Source organism: Parus major, chromosome 3 (genome assembly GCF_001522545.3).
Source record: "Parus major isolate Abel chromosome 3, Parus_major1.1, whole genome shotgun sequence".
NCBI lineage: Eukaryota > Metazoa > Chordata > Aves > Passeriformes > Paridae > Parus > Parus major.
This window is the reverse complement of record NC_031770.1, coordinates 65,465,682-65,488,331: the sequence shown is the minus strand read 5'-3', so window position 1 is coordinate 65,488,331 and position 22,650 is coordinate 65,465,682. Positions and strand designations below refer to the sequence as shown.

The 22,650-nt window shown below is 36.9% G+C and overlaps 1 protein-coding gene across 1 annotated transcript in view; it reads right to left on the bottom strand.

The window, feature by feature from the left end:
- FRK (fyn related Src family tyrosine kinase) overlaps positions 1–22,650 on the bottom strand; it is a 48,384-nt gene that overhangs the window by 5,633 nt on the left and 20,101 nt on the right. Inside the window, exons 2-5 of the mRNA XM_015623405.2 lie at positions 20,836–20,957; positions 14,304–14,464; positions 13,511–13,679; positions 4,555–4,713 (exon numbers count right to left, since the gene is read on the bottom strand). Of these exons, the coding sequence (XP_015478891.1) occupies positions 4,555–4,713; positions 13,511–13,679; positions 14,304–14,464; positions 20,836–20,957 (611 nt within the window). The remainder of the gene's footprint in view (positions 1–4,554; positions 4,714–13,510; positions 13,680–14,303; positions 14,465–20,835; positions 20,958–22,650) is intronic.

Here is a 22,650-nt window from a genome sequence, read left to right as displayed (position 1 = left end):
AGAATTATCCTTGTTCCCTGTTCTCCAATGATTCTGACTAGGAAAAATACCATCTGCTGTCAAGTATAACTCATTTTCACTTTCCAGTCCACTTGACTGCTTCACGCTGTTATCTCTCTTGTCACTACTTAACCGTAGGACTCCTTGAGATGCTTTCAAGCTGCCTGATTCTCCAGTAGAACTTTTTGAAGCAATGTGCATGTCATTCCCACCACACTAAGATAAGCAAATTCCAGAAACTGAGATTTGGCAATCAAAGATCATTGTTCAAACAATGCAGTAGAAGAACCTTGAGCTGAGCAACTTGCCTCCACAAATGAAGGAAAGTCTTAGGCCATAAAAAACTGCAGCCAAAAATTGTAAGAGAGGTAACAAAAAAAAATAAATAAATTCATTGGGGTATAACATGTCAGAGTAAAAATTCAGGGCCTTTGTGGCATTTTGGGGACAGCTAACCAACCTTCTCAATGCAAAGAATTTAAATCAGGAGGTAATCCATGGTTTATCAGATCAGTGTTACATTCAAGGACCACTGTCACCCAGTCCCAAATGGTGCAGCACTGGAGCATGGCTTTCTGCCTCTGTAGCCTCTAACACTCAAAACCGTTTCAATTTTCTGTGTCAGAACCTTAATATCAAAAGCTGAATCCTTGCTGCTAGGCTTATTGGCAGCTCTTTGTCATCAGGTTGGTGACTTTTACTTACTGCCTCTGTATTAGAGAAATAAAACTTTTGTAGCTGGCAGTTTTCTCTCATTTTTTTTTAACTGATTTGCAGTGATACTGTGTCTTAGCATCGTTTTAAATAGCCTCCTCCAGTTCTGGCATTTTATTTGATGTAACCTTGTGATCCCACCTTATGAAGAGTGTGCAATGCCATTGTTTACTAATCTATTCTGCAGTCTCCAGGCCTTGAATTTCCTGCTTATCTGGATGCTTTGACATAATTAGGCAAAAAAAAAATAAAAAAAATTGTCCTGTATGTGTCTTACTCTACATCCTTTTTGAGGCTAAACTCATTGCCATGATAAACCAGCACTAAGATTATTGACTTCTATTGTAAAATATCTTTTCCTCTCCTATACATATGGTTTAATGCTGCCTGGAAATTTAAAAGAGAGAGGGACAAAAATGTGTGAAAATCCACAGTCCGCAGAATAATACAACACTGAAGATTTTCAGCTCTGATAACCAGCAGGCATGAACATTTATTATTCATCTTGCTAGACAAGGATATAAATCCGCAAATGATGCTCATGTTGTATTTAATCAGAAAATAACTATATGTTTTCAAGCACTTTGTATTAGTACTAGGGTTTTGGAAGCTAGCCTTTGTCAATCAGCTTTAAATATTCTCTTTGACACTACTTCATCTGCATGTGTTGTGAGCTACCTCCTGGTGAGAGCAGATAAGGATACCAACAAAGCTGAGCACAGGTTTGTCACTGGTCTGCTGATGCTCCAGGACAGCCTGACTTAACCTTGCTCCAAGAGGCAAAATAAGGCAATGCCAGAGGAAAAAGGGTTGACTCATCAGCCGCGTCTTTAATGTACTGATTCAGTGCAGAATAGGAGTTAGAACTGCTAAACCCTCCCTGTTTTATTCCCTGCAGGACACCCAGGTGCACCATGCCAAAGGACACGGATGAGAGCCACCTCTAACGCTGGAGTGGCAGCTGAAAGACCATTTCTTTCATTAGAGCCCGTTTGGAATACCAGTCTGCCTGTAGCCTGTGGGCTGAGGGAGGGGAAGAGTTGCCCTGGCTCCTGCAATATTTCTTGATCTCTCTCTGTAAGCTGCCCGTGCACTGCAGCTGTTCTGGAGCTAAAGGGAAAGCTTTAATGAGGAGCCTCAGCTGACCAGAAGCTACAATTTGTGCACAAAGACAGAAGATGAAATCTCAGGTCTCTTTGGGATCTGAGGTATAAATCATGTATGTCTGTCTCATAAAGCTTTCTGACTACATCTCCAAAACTCCAGGCTGGGCCAGACAGAGTATACAAGTTCAAGATCACTTCTCTGGACCAGGTATCCCCGTACCTCACCATCCCCATAGTGAAGAATTTCTAAGAATTACCTTATGTAAACCTACCATCTTTCAGTACAAAGCCATTCCCCTTTGTCCTATCACTACCTGGCCTTGTAAAAAATCCCTCTCCAGCTCTTTTGTAGGCTCCCTTTAGATACTGGAAGGCTGCTCTAAGCATATATCTAGCTAGTTAGCTAGATATAGATATATAAATATGTTTATATAACTTCCACACTGAAAATCAGGCACTACTGCTGAATTCATAAAATCTTCTCATGGATTATTCTTTACTGATAAAGAAAATGTAGCACCTCCATGTCCTTTTTTACTAATATTTTTTGACAAAACCCTCAACCTCATATGAAAAATTTATTAGAGAAAATATTAAAGAAGTCTTGGGGTCTGAACCCTGTTCTAAGCAATCTATCACAATCACTCATATAGAAAAGACATGAAGATATTCTCATTGACAGATATCTGACAATAAAAATAGATAAAAATAAATAAGTGGCACTTTCTCCAGTGAGGACATTGCCTCCACAATAATTCAATGAACTTCAAGACTGCATACCTGCCAGAACAAGTCCCAGGTCCATCAGAATTGATAAAAGCACTCATACATTTATGACAATTTCATTCACTTCCAATAACAAAGAAAAGTTTCCAGGTGCATTTTTCTCACACTGGTGGCAGCTCAATAACTCTGCATAGCAGTGTTCATCAAGAGCTCTCCCAAAGTACATTCACAGTGTGCACAGGGAATTCACATGTCCATCATTATTAAGTAGCTGTCATTATGGGGAAACATGATAGTAACTGTGAATAAAATATGAGGGACTTTTCAAGCTGGAAAAGCATACCATGCAGTTCTAGGATGGGAATAGGAACAAAGAATATCTCTGGACTTTCCTCCACTCTAGGTTGCCCTATTTACCCATCATGCACACAGAGACAGAAGCCTTCTGGAAATATTTTCCTGTTACCTGCAGAGGCTGAATCTCAAGAAAACTTATCAGGAGCTGTGCACTCCAGCTGATATAGATCACTTCCAGTCACAGAGCTCTATACAGGCTTCAAATCTCTTTCCTTATTAGTCTCACTGACAGCAATGAGTTTTCTCTGACCACAATACCTATCAAAACACTTGGACCTCTGCCTCCACCTCTTAACTCTGTGCCCTTCCCTGTACATTGGCCATCAGACAAGGAGGGATGCCACTAGGCTGGGTTTCAGCTGGACATTTTTATGGATATTTTGAAGGCTGCCTGGAAATCAGCTGACTTTCCACAGCCTCTGATGAAGAGCTACAGGAGTGAGCACTTAGGCGAGGAGCAGGGTGCTGTGCAAATGCTAGCAACTGATCCATACACACACACAGGCTGCAGCACTGGTGTGCTCTGGATGTGTTTTCTATATGAACACTAAAGGCCAATTTTCACCTCTGCAGTAGCTGTGACTCATCCTGGCTTTCTCAGAGCTATTTCTCCAGTGCAACAAATGTTTCCATGCACAGCAATCATTTCCTCATGTGCCAGGCTCTTTCAATCAGGTGAGCTGCAATCTGTGCACAAAGCCACTAAAGATGAGAATTTAAAGGAAATTTGTGCCTTGCTATCTCTGGCCAGCCAATGCCTACAAAACTGTGGATGATCTGGCCCAAGGTCATGGCAAACCCACTCTGGGCAGCTCCTGGTAGGACTTTGTGTAAGAGATTTCTTTAGCTGTAATTGTGCATGGACAGACCCTCATTTAGAAATGGTTCCACAGAGAAGATGGGGGAAGGCATGTGTCATGGTAATTGCTGTCTGTGGTATTACACAAGGCTTTGCTTTATGGGCTGGAAACAGAGAAGAAATTCAGCATGACAGCCATGGCAAACATTTTGTCTTCAAGAAATCATTACAGCTTTAAAGACATTTAGCATCTCATAGACATCTGCTAAACTGAAAATGGGTAACAACACTAGAATCAAGCATTTCTCAATAACAGGAGTGAACTTAAAAGTGCAATCATTATGCTAGTCTGTTCCCGGCTGTACAATTTTATTTTTAATTATTATTTGCCTTCAAAAGAGCGCTTTGAAGTGCTGCTGACATAAAAGCCCTGATGAGATAGGCAAGGGACAAATTTGTAGTGAAAAGCTATCCCTGACTAGTAATAGTTTTCAAAGCTGTTAAGTACATTTTATGGAAGTGCCTCTATTTCATGTCGAATATGATGACCTATCCTTCTGGATACTTATGTTTTTATTCCTTTGTGTATGTTCCCATCTACTCATAGAACTGGATTAAAAAATATGGGCCATTATAAGGCAAGAATCAAACTCTGAATGTGAGTCTTTCCTAGTTCTCAAATATTTTAGCATGTCAAAAATTCATAAACCCTTCTTTCTGCTTTTCTCATCCCCACACATGACAAATAATTCAGCTTTTACATTAAACCAGGGTGCTGTACTTCTGTCTTTTATGTTAGTGCATTTACTAAACTGCAGAACTCTTAAAATGAGTTTAGAGTCATTTGCTTACTTTTAAGGTATTCTAGAAGACTTCCATATCTCATCAGCTCAGTAATAATAAAAATTGGATCCTCCAAAGTGCAGACAGCATAAAGTTGTATAAGCTTTGGATGTCTCAAGTTCTTCATTATTTGTGCTTCCCTCAGAAAGTCTTTTGGATCCATTGAACCTGAAACAACAGCATATTACAAAACATAAGCTGAGGTTATTAAAGGGCTTTCTCCCAGCTTGGCAATCTTAAGGGTGTAACTGATATTGTTTTCTGTCTTTGAAAGTACATTAGCATCTCAAGTCTTCACAGTTCCCACAGAAAACAGACAGTGCAGCTGAAACAAACAGTTAATGAGTGAAACTTGCCAGTAGCGTAGGGACAGAGAACATATGTGTCCCAGCCACCAGAATTATAAAGGCTAAAATCAACCACCCCCTGGCCTCCCCCAAACAGGAAAAAAAAGTGAGGCTAGAATGTTAAGGGATACATTTTAGACAAACAACTGGTTAACAAAAGAACCAGAAACTTAGGTGAGAGTATCTAGGTAATGGACATAAAATATCTGAGAGAAAACTAGTGCTGTAATAAAAATTAGTTGCAAAAATTTGTTCTGCTTTTTATATATTTATATATTTAATATTTTATATATTTTTATATTTGTTATATTTTCAGCTTCACCAATCAAAGCCTGAAAGCACTGAAATCAGTTTGGCATATGCAGAGATATGTGCATTTTATATATACGAAAACAAATAGCTATTTATAATGATCATGCAATAGCAACCTTATCAGAAATACCAATATATGCACAGATGTAACTTTAATTTTACAATCCCTTAAATACCAAAGTGTCTCAACAGCAAATGATGCCAACTTTTTAAGTGTTATATAATATCATAACATCTCTAGTTCTATTCATATACATAGTGAACCAATGAGAAACTCTGTCAAAGAGGCAATCAGAAATGGCAGAGGAAGCTAAAGTCATGGCAAATGTAGGACTAAAGCTCATAAGTCCTGTATAGGGCATAGGTTAGGAAAACATGCACAAATAAAGAAGCAAAGCTTTCTAGATGAATGATCCAGTAGTGATCAGATATTGTCAGATGCTTGAGGAAGTTGGTGAATATCATCTCCTTCAAAATGCTTGTACAAACAAATGTGCAATCATTCAACTGCTCAAATGTCTCCTTCCTCCCAAATCAAAATACTTCAATTAAGAAAATATTATGGTTAAGACTGGGGAGGAAAACATCTAGTTATCCATGTTATTCTGCTCTATGTCGTGTTTAAAAATAAACTCATCTTACTCAGTAAGCAGACTAAGTAATTTGAGAAGGCAAGGCTGCAAGAGTAATGACTTCATGTGGTTTTTTGGGTTTTTTTAATATTAGGTAACCTACAAGGTTCATTTGGGAGTTTGACTCTGTTCCAAATATTGATGTTGAAATTAAGTGAAATTCTTGGAGGATATTAAATGGCTCAGCAGTAAAATTCCAACAGAAAATTTGTTCTACAAAAAGGACTAGAAAATCAGCCTGTTCACCCAACACCTACCTTGAATGTTACACCCTGAAAAGTGCCCCCAACCTATTTCCCAAAATGTAGTAATGATGTGTGATTTCACATTCTCACATCAATACAAGAGGAATGATTCAGAAATACTCCTGACATAGACTTTCTGAAAAAAGAGCCACTTGACATTGCTACTTGGGAGAACAAAGATTACATTGCAAGGAACACATACTCCTCACTTCTGTTTCCTCATACTTCCCTTGGCAATCCCATATTGCCCAATTTAGCAAGACTTTATAGGATGCCATTAGGAGGAATGGTCAAAGTTTATGGATTTCCACGCCATAAATAAATGGCAAGCAGCCCATAATACATCTCCTCAACAGGTACAAGCTATACTCATTTTCTTCAGTCATTGTCACAGGAAAGTGGGGGCCTGCACAAAGAGTAAATGATCACACCTGCTCTGGATAAAACAGAGATTATGACAGAGAGAAAACCCAAAATGTCTGTAATGCTTACTCTGTGTCCTTTTCTTGTTTAGAGCAGCACAACCTTTACATATTTACTTGAACTTTCCACCAATTCTAAATTTAAAAAAAATGTACGTTGATTTAAAATTTTGCCCCATTTGCTTACTTTCAAGATATATGCATTGTTATAAAAATCAACCCAAAATCTACAGAGAAGCTGCATGGTGTGAAGCATTCTGTCTTCAAAAGCAAATGCATCAGTGTGACTAATGATTTAGCATCAATGCCAAAATTTGACATGTTGATCCTAAAAAGGATAAACTACTTGCTCGCTTAGGTTCTACCAAATCATGGACCCTCTGTGGATCATTATACAGGATTTCTTCACACCATAGAATTTGACAGTCTGATTTGTTCCCACCATCAAAGTTTGCCTACAAGGAATTTCTCAGTTTAATCATGCTATAAACTTCTTCCAACAAACTGAAACCAAGCAACATATTTTTCACATATGACAACTTCCAATATATTGATCAAGAAGGAATTATTCCATTAGCTGAATAGCTGCAAATCCTTTTCTACGCTGTAAAAGCAAATAATAGTGACAATAATGATAACAAACCAGAAAAAGATCAATAAGTATTTCCTGCATATTTTAAAGAGCATATGTAACCTTCAGTTTTACTTAGTTTATAGCTTTAAATAGCACAAGTAGCAGACAGTGGCCCAACCCCCCACAGCCCTTAATAAGGAGATTGGATGCCAACTGAAAAAAATTTAAAAGGGTCTTTATGAGTGTTCTGCCTAAGATTAGGTTTCAGCAACTGAATAAGCAAATTAAAAACTGCCTCTAAAAGCAACCAAACATGCTTGTTACAAATTAGTTGGATAAAGCTTGTCACAATAGTGGCAAAGAATTTACAGTACATCCACTTGAGGAAGGGAAAACGTGCCACATGGAGTTTCAAATAACAGAGAGGGATTTAGCTTGTTGTCAAATATGTGTGTTTTTAATGAAATATACATTTTCACCTGTAAGTGGCAAACACAGGAGAAAGAGCAGGTTACTGTAAGTAGAAACCATTTGGTCATAAAACAGTTAACATAAGCCTTTACTGAAACAAGTAGAGACTTTCTTTTTCTTTTGTGTGTGTAAGATACCAGTTTGCGAGTAGATTTATCAGGACCTGAAGAAAATACAGTCATGATCATCTGTTTTTTGAATGAAAAATATTTTTATGAATGTCAAACTCATTCTAAAGAACAAAAGGTTGGAATATCTTTCTTTGAGATGTTCTATGTTGCGCTGCTTTGCCAGGAATCACTTCTAACTTAAGCCTACTTAAAACAGATGTATCAGTTCTGATTAAATTCTCTCTGAAAATATTTTGTTCTAGATCTGAAGAAGCTTCACATTCTGAGACAAACACTGATAACCTGCAAATGGGTTAGAGAGGAAGATCAGTTATTTTCCAGATTCCACTGGCCTAAATGTAAATGGCCCTTAAATATTTGATAAACCTTTTGATAGACAAGACCCTTTGTTTGCAACTTTTTAATAAACCTTCCCAAATTTTTTCAAAGTACCCTTGTATTTCAGAGGAACCTAGTCCCCAAAGTAAAGTTTATAGAAAATTAATTTATATGGAGACTGCATTAAGCATATAACTATGATCTTCTGAAGAACTTTATGAGTAATGAAGACATAACATTTAAAAACTAAGTATTTGGTAGCACAAGAGACTAAAATAGCTTATCCACATTAACAGATGAATAATATATGTTTCTGGATGTTCTCAAGCAGCTTTGCCACCATATAGAAGTAAACTAGCAAGTCAGTGTAAGGCCACATACTGAATTAAATAGAATAAAAAAAGATTTTTTTTCCAGGGGAAATTGGGGTACTTCCTTGAGTGCAAAGCTTTTTACATTTCATACATATTAAAGAGATGACAAATTAAAGAACTGAAAATGTTATTAAAAACTCCACTGACAGTACCAACCCAGACACTATTTTGGGAAAGCCTCCTGAAAAAAAAATCTTGCTTGGACAGTTTCCATGCAGAGAGAAGCTCGGGGGATACTTTACAATGTGATAATGACAAATGTATCCATCAGCTTCAACAGGCATAAGGAACTTTATCAGATACAATTAATTGGTGATGATAGATGTCTGCTTCACATGCTGACAGCTGGAGAAGCAAGCTAGCCCAGACAATAGGTTCTAGAAAATCCATCACACTCAACATAGGACAAAGTGCAAATCCCTGCTGCAATGATTTCCACTTAAACAGGAAAAGAAAAAACAAAACAGTGTCTCAGTGAGGAAATAAAAACAGAAATGTGAAATGACATGTTCAGGGACCTGCATCAAGACAGTGCTGAGCAGAGCCAAAACCAGAAATAGCAACTGTTGGTTTCTAGATTGTTTTCCTATCTACTGATCCCTGCACCTCTTTGAAAACAGTGGGTCAAACAGCTCAAAAGTCAGAGATGCTCCTTAGGGCAAGATATTCTTATGTTTTTTTCTTTCATTCACACATTCATGGCTATGGTTGTGGCTGGTAAAATGTCAAAGATGCCTCCAAAGCAGAGACAAGCAATCCAGGGGACAAATAAGAGAATTATCTGAATGAAAACATCACATTACTACTGCTTTTTATTTATAGTCATACTGATCAACAGATTGTAAAAGGAATAAGGAGAGGTAATGAGCAAGATATTGATAATGATATTTGAGAACAAAGAGTGGAATAATCTCAGGGAATTTCAGTTGTTGTAATTGTGCTGGAGGGACAATAGGTGGACTGTGTGCAAATTGTTGACTTTGGTTTTGTGATTATGGTGTTTTGTTTTTGGTGTGGAGGATTCTTTTTTTTTATGTTAATGAAGTTTGTGAATGGGGAATATTCCACCAGTTCTGGAGCAGTCTGCCCCTGGAGGACTGCATCCCATGGAAGAGACCCCCATTGGGGCAGTTTGTGAAGAGCTGCAGCCCAGAGGTAGAACACAAAGCGGGGAAGACTGAGGAGGACTCTCCTGTGAGAGGGACAACTTGCTGGAGCAGAGGGGAGAATGTGAGGAGCCCTTCCTCTGAGGCAGAAGGAGCATCAGAGCCAACTTGTGATGCATTAACCACAACCCTCATTCCTTGTCAAGTTGCACCACAGTGAAGGAGGAGGTAGAGTGTTCAGGAGTGAAGTTAAACCCATGAGGAAGGCAGGAGGAAGGAAGCTGTTTTAGGATTTTTGGATTCCTGGAATCCAGACTTTACAATCAATATGAAGAAATGTGCTTTAATAGCATGCTATTTTCTCATTGTAATCTTCATTTTTACTCTAGAATATGTTTTATCTGATATGTGAGTGCATATTTTTCCTGCTAATTATTAAAAACCTTGATATATCTGAGATGCCAGATACTGAAAAAAGAGGGAAAATGTTGCTAATATGCTCCAAATTGGAATGGAAGTGGACTTTGAGTACCTTAATCGCTCACAAGTCAGGAATCACACATTTGCATCAAGGGAAAAGGGACTTTGGGGAAAACTCATTACTGCCATCTCACCAGGATTCTGGGAAATTAACTTTTCCTATATGTTAGAAGGTCATAGGCTCATAGAATCATAGACTCATTAAGGCTGGAAAAGATCTATGAGATCATTGAGTCCAACCATTCACTCAGCACTGCCATGTTCCCCACTAAACCTTGACCCCAAGCACCACATCCATATGTCTTCTGAGCCCTTCCAGGCATGACAATTCCATCAGTTCCCCAGGCAGCCTGTTCCAGCTTGACAACCCTTTGCATGAAAAAAGGATTCATGATATCCAGTCTAAGCCTCCCCTGGCACAATTTGGGGTTGTTTCCTCATCTCCTATTGCTTGTTACCTGGAGAAAACACCAATCCTCACCTCACTACAACATCCTCTCTGGCAGTTGTAGAGAGTGATAAGATCTTCCCTGAGCCTCCCTTTTCCAGACTAAACAACCCACATTCCCTCAGGCACTCCTCATAGGATTTACCCTTCAGACCCTTCTCCAGATCCCTTGCCCTTCTCTGGACACACTCCAGCACCTCCACGTTAATTTTCTACTGAGATGTCCAGAACTGGACAGGGGATTCGAGGCGTGGCCTCACCAGCACCGAGCACAGAGGGACAATCACTGCCCTGGGCCCTGTGGCCACACTGTTGCTGATACAGGCCAGGATGCCTTTGGCATTATTGGTTTTAAGCCCTTTAGTAGCCATAGCTAGAGATTAGTTTAAACCCAGAAAAAAATTGTTTGAGAAATGAGAAAGATACTATATAACAAGAAATTGCATTTAGCCCTTCTAAAGACAACTGAAAATCGGTTTTACCCATGCTGTGTTTGCCTCCAGAATGGAAAGAAAAATTAATACATTCAAATAGGCATTTATTTTATTACAAGAAGGCATAGCAAGTGTTAAAGAGAAGACATCAGGCAAATTCAAATGTGAGATTAGGCACACATTCTTACAGTGCCTTCATTTTAGGACTAGAGGACTTCTCATTATTGTGTAGTCAAGAACAAGCTGTGTTTTGATTAAACATAAATGCTAATCTCAGCAGAGGGATGATGTGTAATGGCATATAACAACAAAGTATTCCAATTATATATGGTCTAGAACAGAAGTACACTGCAAAACAATGCTCAACAGAAAAACTAACAGAAATCCTTTCTGTCCTTCAGGCCTATAAATCCATGACATTCTGATTGCATTATGCTCTTCTCCATTGCTCACTATGTGATTACCCTTGATCAACCTGCTCCTGCTTGGTAATAAGAGCATTGTTCCATTTCACAATTTCTCTGGTGGTAAAGCCTTTTTAGCAGAACCCTTTCCATCTCAGCCCCTCACATTTGCCAGATCACTTTGAGTTTAAGACACTCCTCTGTTTTTCTGATGACTTGCTTGTCCAGAGAGTCTATAATGTAAAACAGCTTAGTGAAAAGTCTGTAGTTTAAAATATGCCCCCTCCTGTCCCAGTGTAAAGACAAGTGATTTATATCTTTGAGCCAAGCAACAGGAGAGGCTCATTTTACAGTGTCTTACACTTGAAGCCTGAAACATTGCTTATGTGACTATTGGAAGCTTCAGTCATCAACACAATGCCTGTTTCTTGATTACCATTAACTATTATGTTTTCCATTCATTTATCAACTTTATTTTATGGTGAATGAAATTACCAACCCTACCCTTTGCTGAAATTTTATTAGTACCAAGGTAAACATTCATTACTCAGATTAGGGTGAGGGTATTGTGGTTTGTCTTTAATCAATGAAGCGTTATTCCTCATGAGTAACAACGAGAACAAGCTATGGAAAACCAATGTCCTGATTACTGTAAGTTACTCCAAATGCCTTCCACTATACAGTGAAAAATACTGTACAGAAGAGGATAATTCCCTGGAGAAGTAAAACTACAAGGTTAAATGCTTACATTTGTGACTGTTTGAACTATTTTTGTAGAATGAGATAGTTCACAAAGTATAGTGATAAGAAATTCAACATTAACTACATAATTTATCAAGACAGCTTTGGGAATCAAGTGTTCATTATGAGCAAGATTGTGTGCAACACATGATTTCCTTATCACTGTGTTAGGTCACAAACTGCTATCCAAGCACTGCATCCAGGTGGGGCTTCTGTCTGCCCTAACTCAATACAACCCACCATGAAATCACTGCTGTTAACCATGGCAAGACTCAGACTAGAGTGGAAAAAACAGAGAGAAAAAGTATTGATTAATCAAGCCCTTTTTCCTAGGGCAGCTATGATACTACAAAAAGAATCACAATTGAAGGAGTTTCTTCCATTATGCTGTGCTAGTCTATATGTGATAACAAATTTGCAGTGAGTCATCTGCTTATTCCAGTGAAAAAGAGATTTCAAGCTGGTTTCTGTTTGCTGAGTCACTAGGGAGATGCACCTGTTCACTGAAAAAAAGTATCGTCTCTCATATGAATTATAGAAGGTCTTTAGTAGGAGCAGGTTTTATATTTTCAGTTAAGCAGAGAAAACAAGAAAAGGTGCTTATTTTCTTTCAGTTTGCATGTCCCAAAACACAAAAGGTATCCTGATAGAAGAGAACCTTAAAACGTATGCACAAATTCCTCCCTGTTCAGTAGACCATTCAAGCAGTGCTCAAACATATTGATGTTATTCTGAATCAAAGGTCTGAATCTGTTCTGCTTCCTGAATCAGGTTCATTAGTGGTCAACACAAGCTTTTTCAATTAACTACAGCTCATGTTGTTATCTCTTTTTAAAATAACATGTATATTATCCAGGCTACCTTTCTTATCTATGTGGTTCTTGCCATCTGCTGGTAGATATTTTGTGTTGTCATTTGAAAATGCACAAATTACTTGAAGTTAATGAAACATAATTAAGAAAAATGCTAAAAGCTGTATTAGTCACAATCTTATATTACGTGCAAATAGTGGGCATAAATTTTGTGTATCAAAAACTTTGAAAAATTTTATTCAAGCAATACTAGGATTAAATCACTCCTCAAGTACAAATTTAGCACAGTAAGTATTCAATATTACCAAAGAAATCACTGTAATATAGCACCTAATCACTAGAAAAATCCTACAGATGACAAACTGCTAGTAAATCAATTACTTCACCTACAGATTATTCAATCTAGAGTAACTCATTTCCATACAAACAATACTGTAAAAAATAGGTACAACCCTTGTTGTGGCTGCCTTTTTATGTGACACAGATGTTGAATTAATTCAGCTCATCTAGAAACAGAAAACTGTATAAAATTCTAATTCAAAATACCAAAGACTATCTGGACCTAGATCTTTACTAATCTTCATGTCTAGGTGTAATGATTTTAAGAATGAGTGTATATACAGATACAGGCTGTCTTTGCTGTAGCATTTAAAAAGTAAAGGAGCACTCTTGCTAATATTTCATATTATTAACATTTAAGAATAATCCAAGTACCTGGTTTTAATGTTTTGATTGCCACAGGGATGGTATTATTCCACAGTCCTTCCCATACTTCACCAAACTGGCCAGATCCTAATTTTTTCACCAGTTTCAGAGATTGTCGGTCTATCTCCCAGTGATCGACAGTTTTGTAAGACAAATCAAAAGTAGCAGGCGTTTGTATCTGATAAAAGAAAATAAATAATATGATAATTGAGACTGTAATATTTTTTAACAACATATACAAATCATTGTTAACTATGACATGTAAAGCTGGAACAGATATAAATAATGTTTCCTTAGAGTATACACATGCGATGAAGTGAGCTGAGATCATAAATACAACCCTCATACTGGGTGCTCTTTGTTAGAAATAAGAAATATCCTAAAGAAAATATCCTGACATTAAAAGCAAAAATTAGAAGTCATCCCTCTAGCAAGCTTTTCGAACAGTGACATATTGTTTGCCAGTACCTTGTGGTTTTGTCTCAATAATTACTTACAGACAGCTAGAGTTATGAAGTTTTTCATCTTCATATGTATTTATAAAAAGGTATTCATAAATAATGATTTGGCATATTTCCCCCCCCCCCCCAGACACTTGGTGATTTTTTTGGTGTGGTACTTTATTATTAATTTGTCAACCTCAAGAATGAAACTGTAACACTACCCAGAACTTCCTGAAAACAAGCAGATCATTAACATTCTGAAATGGTAGAAGCAGATATAGGATCAACACTTTCTGACAGATATCTGATGAGTTAGCTCACAAAAAAATACTTTGCACAGTGTAGCATCCACTCCTTACCTTTAGGCACGGCTGTCTGAGCAACACGCAGAGGCCATCACTGTCCTTGCTATAATAGTCAACCAACTGATTCAGAGTTTTGAAAGTTTTCCTTTTGCTCAGGAAAAAGCTTCCATCCGTCTTTTTGATCCTGTAGTGCTTCACAGATGTACCGTCAAAAACTAAAAAGATTTAAATATATTAAATGCTCAGGAATTATTGAGGTGGTACAGTATAATTTATATCCAAACCATCACAATGTTTCTAAATATATTTATGAGGACCTTAAAATAAATTATCTTAGTTCCAAATATGGCAACTATAAAAAGCCTCTTTCAAACCAAAGCCCATTATTCAGATAGCTAAATGCAGCTTGCCTATGGTCTTCAGCTATTCAGATTTGGAGATTCTCCACTGTAAGAACTGATGTAGAAGTACATAAATAAATCTTCTGTGAGCCAGCTTGTGTTTCCCATCTTTGAAGACACCAAAACCAGCCAAAAGGATCTAATTGACAGCAATAATTTAGCCAGTTTTTAATATTTCTTTTATCGTCCCTTATTTTAGTATTAACTAAAGCTGCTGGGTTGGCAGGCATTTTAGAGGAAACAGATATACTCTCCATAGCCATGGTTCTCTGAAAAGCACTCACATCTTCCAAGGTTTTTTTTTGTTAAATTTTGTGCATGTTTGGAATATGTAAAAATAAGGTAAATAATGCTCTGTTTCAAATAGTTGATGAATTCATTTTTAGTGGAAAGTTTTTTTATTCTATTCTGTTGTGTTTTAATCAGTAAGACTATTCCTCATCTCCTGTAGGTTACTTTTCTGCATATCATGACAGACAAAGTGCCCCTCCCTCTGACCATTGGAGCACTCTTTAGATGTGTCAGAAAAAAGACCGGGCCACTGCATGCTGGGGCTAGACATGGACCAGCACAAGACCAGAGAGAGAGACAAAAAATATATATAAATCACACACACAACACACAAAAAAAAAAAAAAAAGGAAAAAAAAGGCTGGGAGACTACTAGTTTAGAGATCTTTTCAAAGGACTATCATTAGAAGCAATAGTAGACTCAGAATCATCAGAGAGGGCAGTTCAGAAGAGCTGAAAACATATTTAGTGTGGGTATAATTTACAAGACATTCCATTATTTACACATCGCTCTCCATGTTCAATGGGCAGTACAGGGTTTATATTACATACAGAAGGGTAACTGATTTAGCTCCAGAGAAGCCCCCAGCTGTTAGCTCTAACATTCACAATGTTCCACAACAAACCTAGAAGACTGATTCTTTATACTGTACCACTGCATGCATCTTGGCAATAGCTTTGGTTATAACAGAAGAATATATGGTTACATATTGTATGTAGAAAAAATGTAGAATTGGTTGCATGAAATTAGCGATGCTGATAGGAAGAATAACTTCTCTCACCGCCTAAGTGATGAAATCAAAGAGGAAATCTCTCCTTCCTTAAGTACTATCGTGGATGATCAAATATTTTTGCACTGTACTGTGCGATTGTCATCCAAGACCACCAGAGAGCAGGCAGGAGCTTTTCAAAATACTCCACCTCAGGTAGTATTTTTAGGAACCTGGGAACTTACAATTCTATGTGAAGACAGGAATGAGAATATTTGTAAACAAAATCCATATTATATCACACTTTTCAAGTTATATTTATTTTTGAATTAACAATCATAATTACTTCTTTTTAACTATAAAATTTATGAATGTTTTTGTGATGCATCATTTGGAAATGAGCTGAAGCAAAATGAAAGAGGGAATAATTCAGTAACAGACTGAAGAAGTAATGACTTTTCCAAAGTTCAAAGGAAAATTAATCGAGACAAATTAATTAGTTTTTATGATGCATTGAACAAAATGCCAACAGGATGACTGTGTTAATCCAGTCTCAGCTGTATATCACAAGTAATAGTAGTTTGACTACCTGATTTATTTATTAGCAGTAGTATAACTATTACTTATGAAGTAATAATGCAAGAGCTGGTTTGAAGGAAGTGGTCCAATTTCTTAAATGAGCCTTTTACAAACCCTTATGATTGACAACATCCAGGTCAGGTGGTGATGTGTGTGGAGAAGCTGCAGAAAATTTCTGCACTGATACCATCTCATCTCATAACAGATAGCTGAGATTAGTGCAGTATTTGACAAGGCATTGTTTACTTGTATTTTCAGACAGAGTTTGGCTGTACAAGCCCTACGGCACACACCTGGAGTTCTGCAGCACAGTGTGGCTCCTCTGCCAAAATTGTACAGAGCACATGTCACTCAGGAAAGGACTACCCATAATCCTTCCAGGCACCTCTACATCCATGCCAGACTACTAACCAGGACAGGATTGTAACTTCAGTTTCACACAGCTTGACAGTAGCTGGCTTTGAAGACTGCAGGGGTTTTCTCCTCAGCTTGCCCTTTCCAAAAGAATTACAGCTCTCCACTAGATTTCCACATAGGTTCAGTCTAACAGAAGGATTATCCTCTCCCAGCCATCCATCTTCACATGACTGAGTTAAAGAGAAGCAGATTTTGCCACCTGAAGAATGTGAATAAAATAATTTACTACTCCTTCCCCAGGGCACAAAAATTTATGGTGGCATCAGCAGAGTCAACACCTTCACCAAATGAATCATGGAGACACTAATGTTCCATTACTGCCAAAAACGATGTGTCCCAACACAGCTCCTGTGAACAGTCCTCCCCCAGCACTCGGCATGCAGCACTGCCACCAGCAGCACCCCTGCTCTGCCTCCATGCCCGGAGTGGATGTGGGAGGAGGCTGACTCATGAGATCACTCTCACCAGCACAGAACGGGTGCAGAGACAGATCCAAAATCATCTTCTTAATCTGGCCATGGTCTTGCCAGTTTTATGAGTCTGCTGCCTTAAACAACTGCCTGTTTCTCCTATGCTGGAACCCAAGAGAAAAAGCACACAATATTCTTTTAGAAGCATGGGAAAAAATAGCTGAAGAAAACATAAACCATTTACATTGTTATTTAATGCAATAAGTCTTTTCGATACCATTATTCAGTGATGGGCTAAGTACAGAACCTCCTGCTATCACTGGCAATGATACTCAATTAAACTGAGCACATCTAAATTATGGCTTTTAATTAAAAAGAGGCAACATCTAAGATGGCACCAACATGTTTAAAATTTAATGCATTTCACACCAGATGCTGGAGTCATCAACATAAAAATCTGTCGACAACATGTGCATTTTTAAAATGGGAAAACCTATTTTTAAAATGTCAAACACTCTAAATTTATAGTAACACATGTCAGTGGCCTATCTGGCTTGATGAGCTTTCCATTTCACTGTTCATAGATGATAAAAACCTTTCTGAACATGAATCTTTTGTTTTAATTGAAATAATTATTCATTATTCAAACCTTACAAATTGAGAGTTTTCCCAACAAAGCAAGTTAGAAGTAAAAAATGTAATTTTCATGAAAGATTCACTATTTTTTAAACTTTTTTTTCTTACTAAGGAGATCATTTGTCTCCTTAATTAACATTAAATCTCTTATATATCTTATTGCCCATATGAGTATGAAATCAAACATGAAAATCATAAAATCAGTTTATGGGTTCTTGGGTAAAATTTCTATTCCTTTTCAGCTTCTTTTTTACCAAAGTGGCATTCTGGAGAGAGAATTAAAATATTTTCTTAAAGACCTTAATTCTGAAAGCCAGGCTTTCACTTTTCAAGCCATTATCATCTACTCTCCAATGAAACCAAAACAGCAATAAAAGCTAGAGCAAAACCAATCAGACCTCGAGAAGATGGGACTTTTGAAATCTAATGTTTCTAGACTGAAAAACTTAGAAGCAGAAATTAGGGACTAATTCCAAAATATTGGGTTGTGACTTCTCCCCTGTTAGTGTATCAGCTATCATGGAGATAGAAATCACCCTTCAGCTTCAGCTTTAGTGTCGCATAATTCCTACGATGGCACAAACAGGAAAGATTGCAGGACAAGTCTCTTCTCCGTAGCACCTGGTGAACTGAACAACCTCCTCTCCTACTAATGCTTCCCACAATACAAACTATTTCATTGTTTGCTTTAGAATGCACTAGCTTTCCAAGAAGTAGACAATAAGTAAGGAGATTATGGACATAAAACATCTAGACCATGATGTACACTATTAGGTTGGAAGCAAAAGAGCTTTCATAATACAAACAGATGCCATTCAGCTAAGCCGATTCAGTAAGCAGCAAATAATATTTAGCTCTTTGGGTTGAAGTAGCATGTTAAGGATAAATTATGTTCAATCTGGGAAGCTGCTAAAAGATACAGCAGCGGTGAGAAATGATGCCACCAATAATGTCTACAGATTGCTTTATCCTCTTTCTTTGCCTAAAAGGGCACAAATGTTTAATAAATCTGAGATGATACATATATTCATGCATACATTTTCAGAGGACAGCCCATGTTTGTGCATGAAGGAGAGCTGGCTCCTGCAGCTGGAGCCTTGTGTATATTATTTTCTTCAGTGCCACATTTACCTTCCTTAATCAAACAAACCAGCATGAAAGAAATCCACACTTTTGGTTTCATATCTTGCTCTTATCAGTCATCATCAAATCTTCTCTTCCCAAATAAGATTATAGAAAAATGCAAAAAAAAAAAAGGCTACCACATGACATAATTTCCTAATTTAATCAAATATACTAGATCAGAATAAATTTACTATCCAAAATTTTTAATGAAAAAACTAAACAGCATCAAAGGGTGGTCTAATACTACTACAAATGCTGGCCTAATATTTATTTTCACTCTCTTGGATTTTTCTCTGGAGTAACTCATAGTTTACCTAAGATACATCTACTTTCCTGTTACAGAAGTGGTTAGGATGTTGGATAAATAATTAACATTTTAAATCTTTCCTAGAAGGAGAATATTGGAGAATAACTAAAAAGAATTTGCATTCCCACCCCCAGGAGCACAAGAAAAAGATCTTTCATTGATTTTTAGTAATCTGCCATGTATTCAAGTGCCATCATTAAGAAGATAACACAGGCTTGTGTTTCTTTCCCTGCTTAACATCACCCTGTTACTAGTCTAGCCCAGTTATTGGATGAAATCAATTAATTAATGAAGAACGCTTGAAGGAAGCTGAAACCATGTAGCACAGCGATAAGATGGCACATGGAGAGAAAGCATTTTGAAAGGTCTGTGGCTGTAATTCAGTCCTTGGATGAAAGTGTGCACACATAAAGGGGTCAGTTCTACCACAAGTCAGGAGCAGTCTGACTTCTTGCTAAAGGTAGTTTTCTTTCAAGCACTTCATGGCAAGGACCAGCTTCCTTGAGGGCAAACTGAAAACTGTGGAGTAAACTGTCTCAGTACTGTAAATATCACATTTATTTCAATAAACTTCCCTGTATTTCACTCCACATTTCTTTGTCATGGCAATAAAAAGCATTCCTCACATTACCACAAGACATTGAAGGCGCACTTTACTTATAATTAGGAAAGTGAAACTAAGAATGTGTCAATATTTCATTCAGCTGTGTTTCTATGTAATGTTCAGAAGGTGGATGACACATAATCATCCAAGCAGAAGAGGAGTCAATATGAAAGAATTTCATTATGAACAAGGTGTCTCTCATTTTATTGACATAATTCTGCACATGACTACTCATGGTTTATTCACAATCAAATCCTTTCCTGGCTCTGGTATAAGTAGAACACACGAGGAAGCTTGGGTATACAGCTCTGTTGTCTCAAGGACAGCACTATACTCCTAGCTCACAGTTGTATGACAAGTTTGATGGGAAGTGTACACAGAAAACAACCTATGAAAAATCACATTTACTACCTAAAATGGCAAATATCTACAGCATGAAAAAACATCATTTACTTAGATTCAAGTGAGTAAAATAATTAATGAATAAGTGTCCTAATTTGGTAATCATTCAGATTCAAATAAAGGACCTAAATTTCAAAATGCATCATCATTATCAATCTAATTTTTTACTGATGTTTAAAGTGAAATTTTCAATGAAACATCACTGACTCTAAAGTATAACTTTGAAGATCTTCCTATGATTTTATCCCAGAAAACAAATAAATATAAACCTAAGAGTAAGCACTAACCGAAATCTCCTTTTCTTAAATTGAAGATATCTGTCAACATGCTTTTATTTTTATTTTTGTTTTGTGTACTAATCAGAGCAGCAGTTTACAACTGTAATGTAATTTTTTATGCTTTGGTCATGAAAATACTATTTTAAGAGAGCTAGAACACTGGAAGTATTAAGCATAAAAAAGTTAATTTTTGTTCTGATTATATTGATAAACAAAGTCTCTAAATTATAAATTCAAATTACTTTTTCTAAGTTTTTCTTTTTCTCCTGGGGGAAAAAAAATCATTATTATGAACTTAATTTCATTTTTATGTTCACAGTTTATTGTTCTCAAAGATGAAAAAGCTCAGATCACCTGAGAAATTTTTAAAATTTCTTCAGATTGATTCAGATGAAAAGATTGCTTCAGATGAAAAACTAGAATATACCTGAGAGTGAGTATTCGCCTTTTAGACTTTCACTTTCTCGGATTAAGAAGGTTCCTTCCTGGTTTCCAGGATACAACAGTTGTCTCTCGGCATCTGCTCGTTTGATGGGGCCAAAGAACCACCTGAACAAATAAAAACCATTAATTTTACCACTCAGTGAAACATCCCAGGAAGACAGTTTAGCTTGTATAAACATGCTTTATAAACATATTTACTGAGAGATAATCTGTGCTATGTTAATTAAATGTCAATAGCATGAGGGGAAAAAGCCAATGAGAACTACAGAACAAATTTATTGCTAGAAAACATCGCTTATTCATTTGAGCAAAATCTGGATTTTGTTGCTGATGAAAAGTCTTACTGCTTTCAAAGCAACAAGCATTCAGAAGTGACAGTTTGTTCTTGACCCAGAAAAAAAATCACCAAGAAAATTTACCAAGGCTACAAGGGCAGAAATTGATGCCAAGTCCATTGACGCCACTTGAACTATGTAGAGGTGCAGGCGTGTGCTAACAACCCAATATCTTAAAAGCCAAAAGATCTCTGAAACTGAAGAAGGGCTCTCAGATTTCAAGGTGTAAATCACCCTGCTTCCTCATCCCACTGCCACGTCAATACCTCAAATAAGTTACTGACAATTTTTCATCTTTGCTGCTTTTTGACAAAAAAAAACCCCAGAGTGCCCCTCGAGTCACTACACATATCCCAACAACTGTGTTCTGTGAAAATTTACTCCAATCTATGCCTTTTAAAACATTTTTCCTCCCTCACTAAACCCTGTGGTTCACAAAGGCTTGTTCAAGCAATAATTTTAATTTGCTTCTCTGAAGATAAAATCTAGCTCTCTTGCTGCTTTGTGCTGAGTTTAAATTAAACAGAAATAAGACAGAGATGAGTCAGCATTTTCGACTGGGGTGGTGCTCGGCTTCCTTCAAACAAACATGCAGAGCTCTTTCCAAGATTAGCTCCACCTCTTATTTGAAGCAAATGATGATAAATAGGTATCAGAAATATCCCATATGCTCATAGGCGAATTCCTTTTAAATTAATCATAGCTGAAACTATTATACAAGCTTCAAATATAAATCAATTCTCCACAAGTAAGTTGCCTACTAGATTTGTCAATTACTAGTGAAAAGTATAGATGGAGTCATCAACAAATTATTTTGATATCTGCAAGGCTTGCAGTCATCAAGAGGAATAGAGGAAATAAATGAGAATACTGGGTGATACCTTAGCTAATCAAGCGTGAGGACTGATAAATGGGTTTGTATTAACAAAGAGGAAATAAAAAGAGGCAAACACAGACAGAACTAACCTACACTAAATATGCTTTATTAACAAAAGAAAATTAAAGACAGATTTTCAAGACCATATTTCTGTCTGCTGAGTTCAAGATGATTTGGATAAAATAGGTCTTGACACATATTTGGCAAACAAAGTAATCTCACTAGAAAGCTGGAATATGTTAGTAGTACTTTTAATTAGTTAAATGTGTTTATTAATTAAACTAATTAATTTAATTAATTCATTCATTAGACCATAGAAAACTAAGTAATCAATAAATGTTCAAATCCTTGACTACTGTTCCTGTCAAAGAAATGAGAGTACAAGTTCAACTGTATTAAAGTCCCAATGAAAATCTGTCTGCCCTAAAATCTGAATTAGAATCTTTCTGAAATATCTAAATATACCTGCTCTAAGAATAACATCTGAAATCTAACAAACTATGTGAGCCAAAAAAAATTTAATATTTTTCCTCTTGAAGTATTATATATCACTCAATATTGTCCAAAGTGACTGATCCTCATAAGA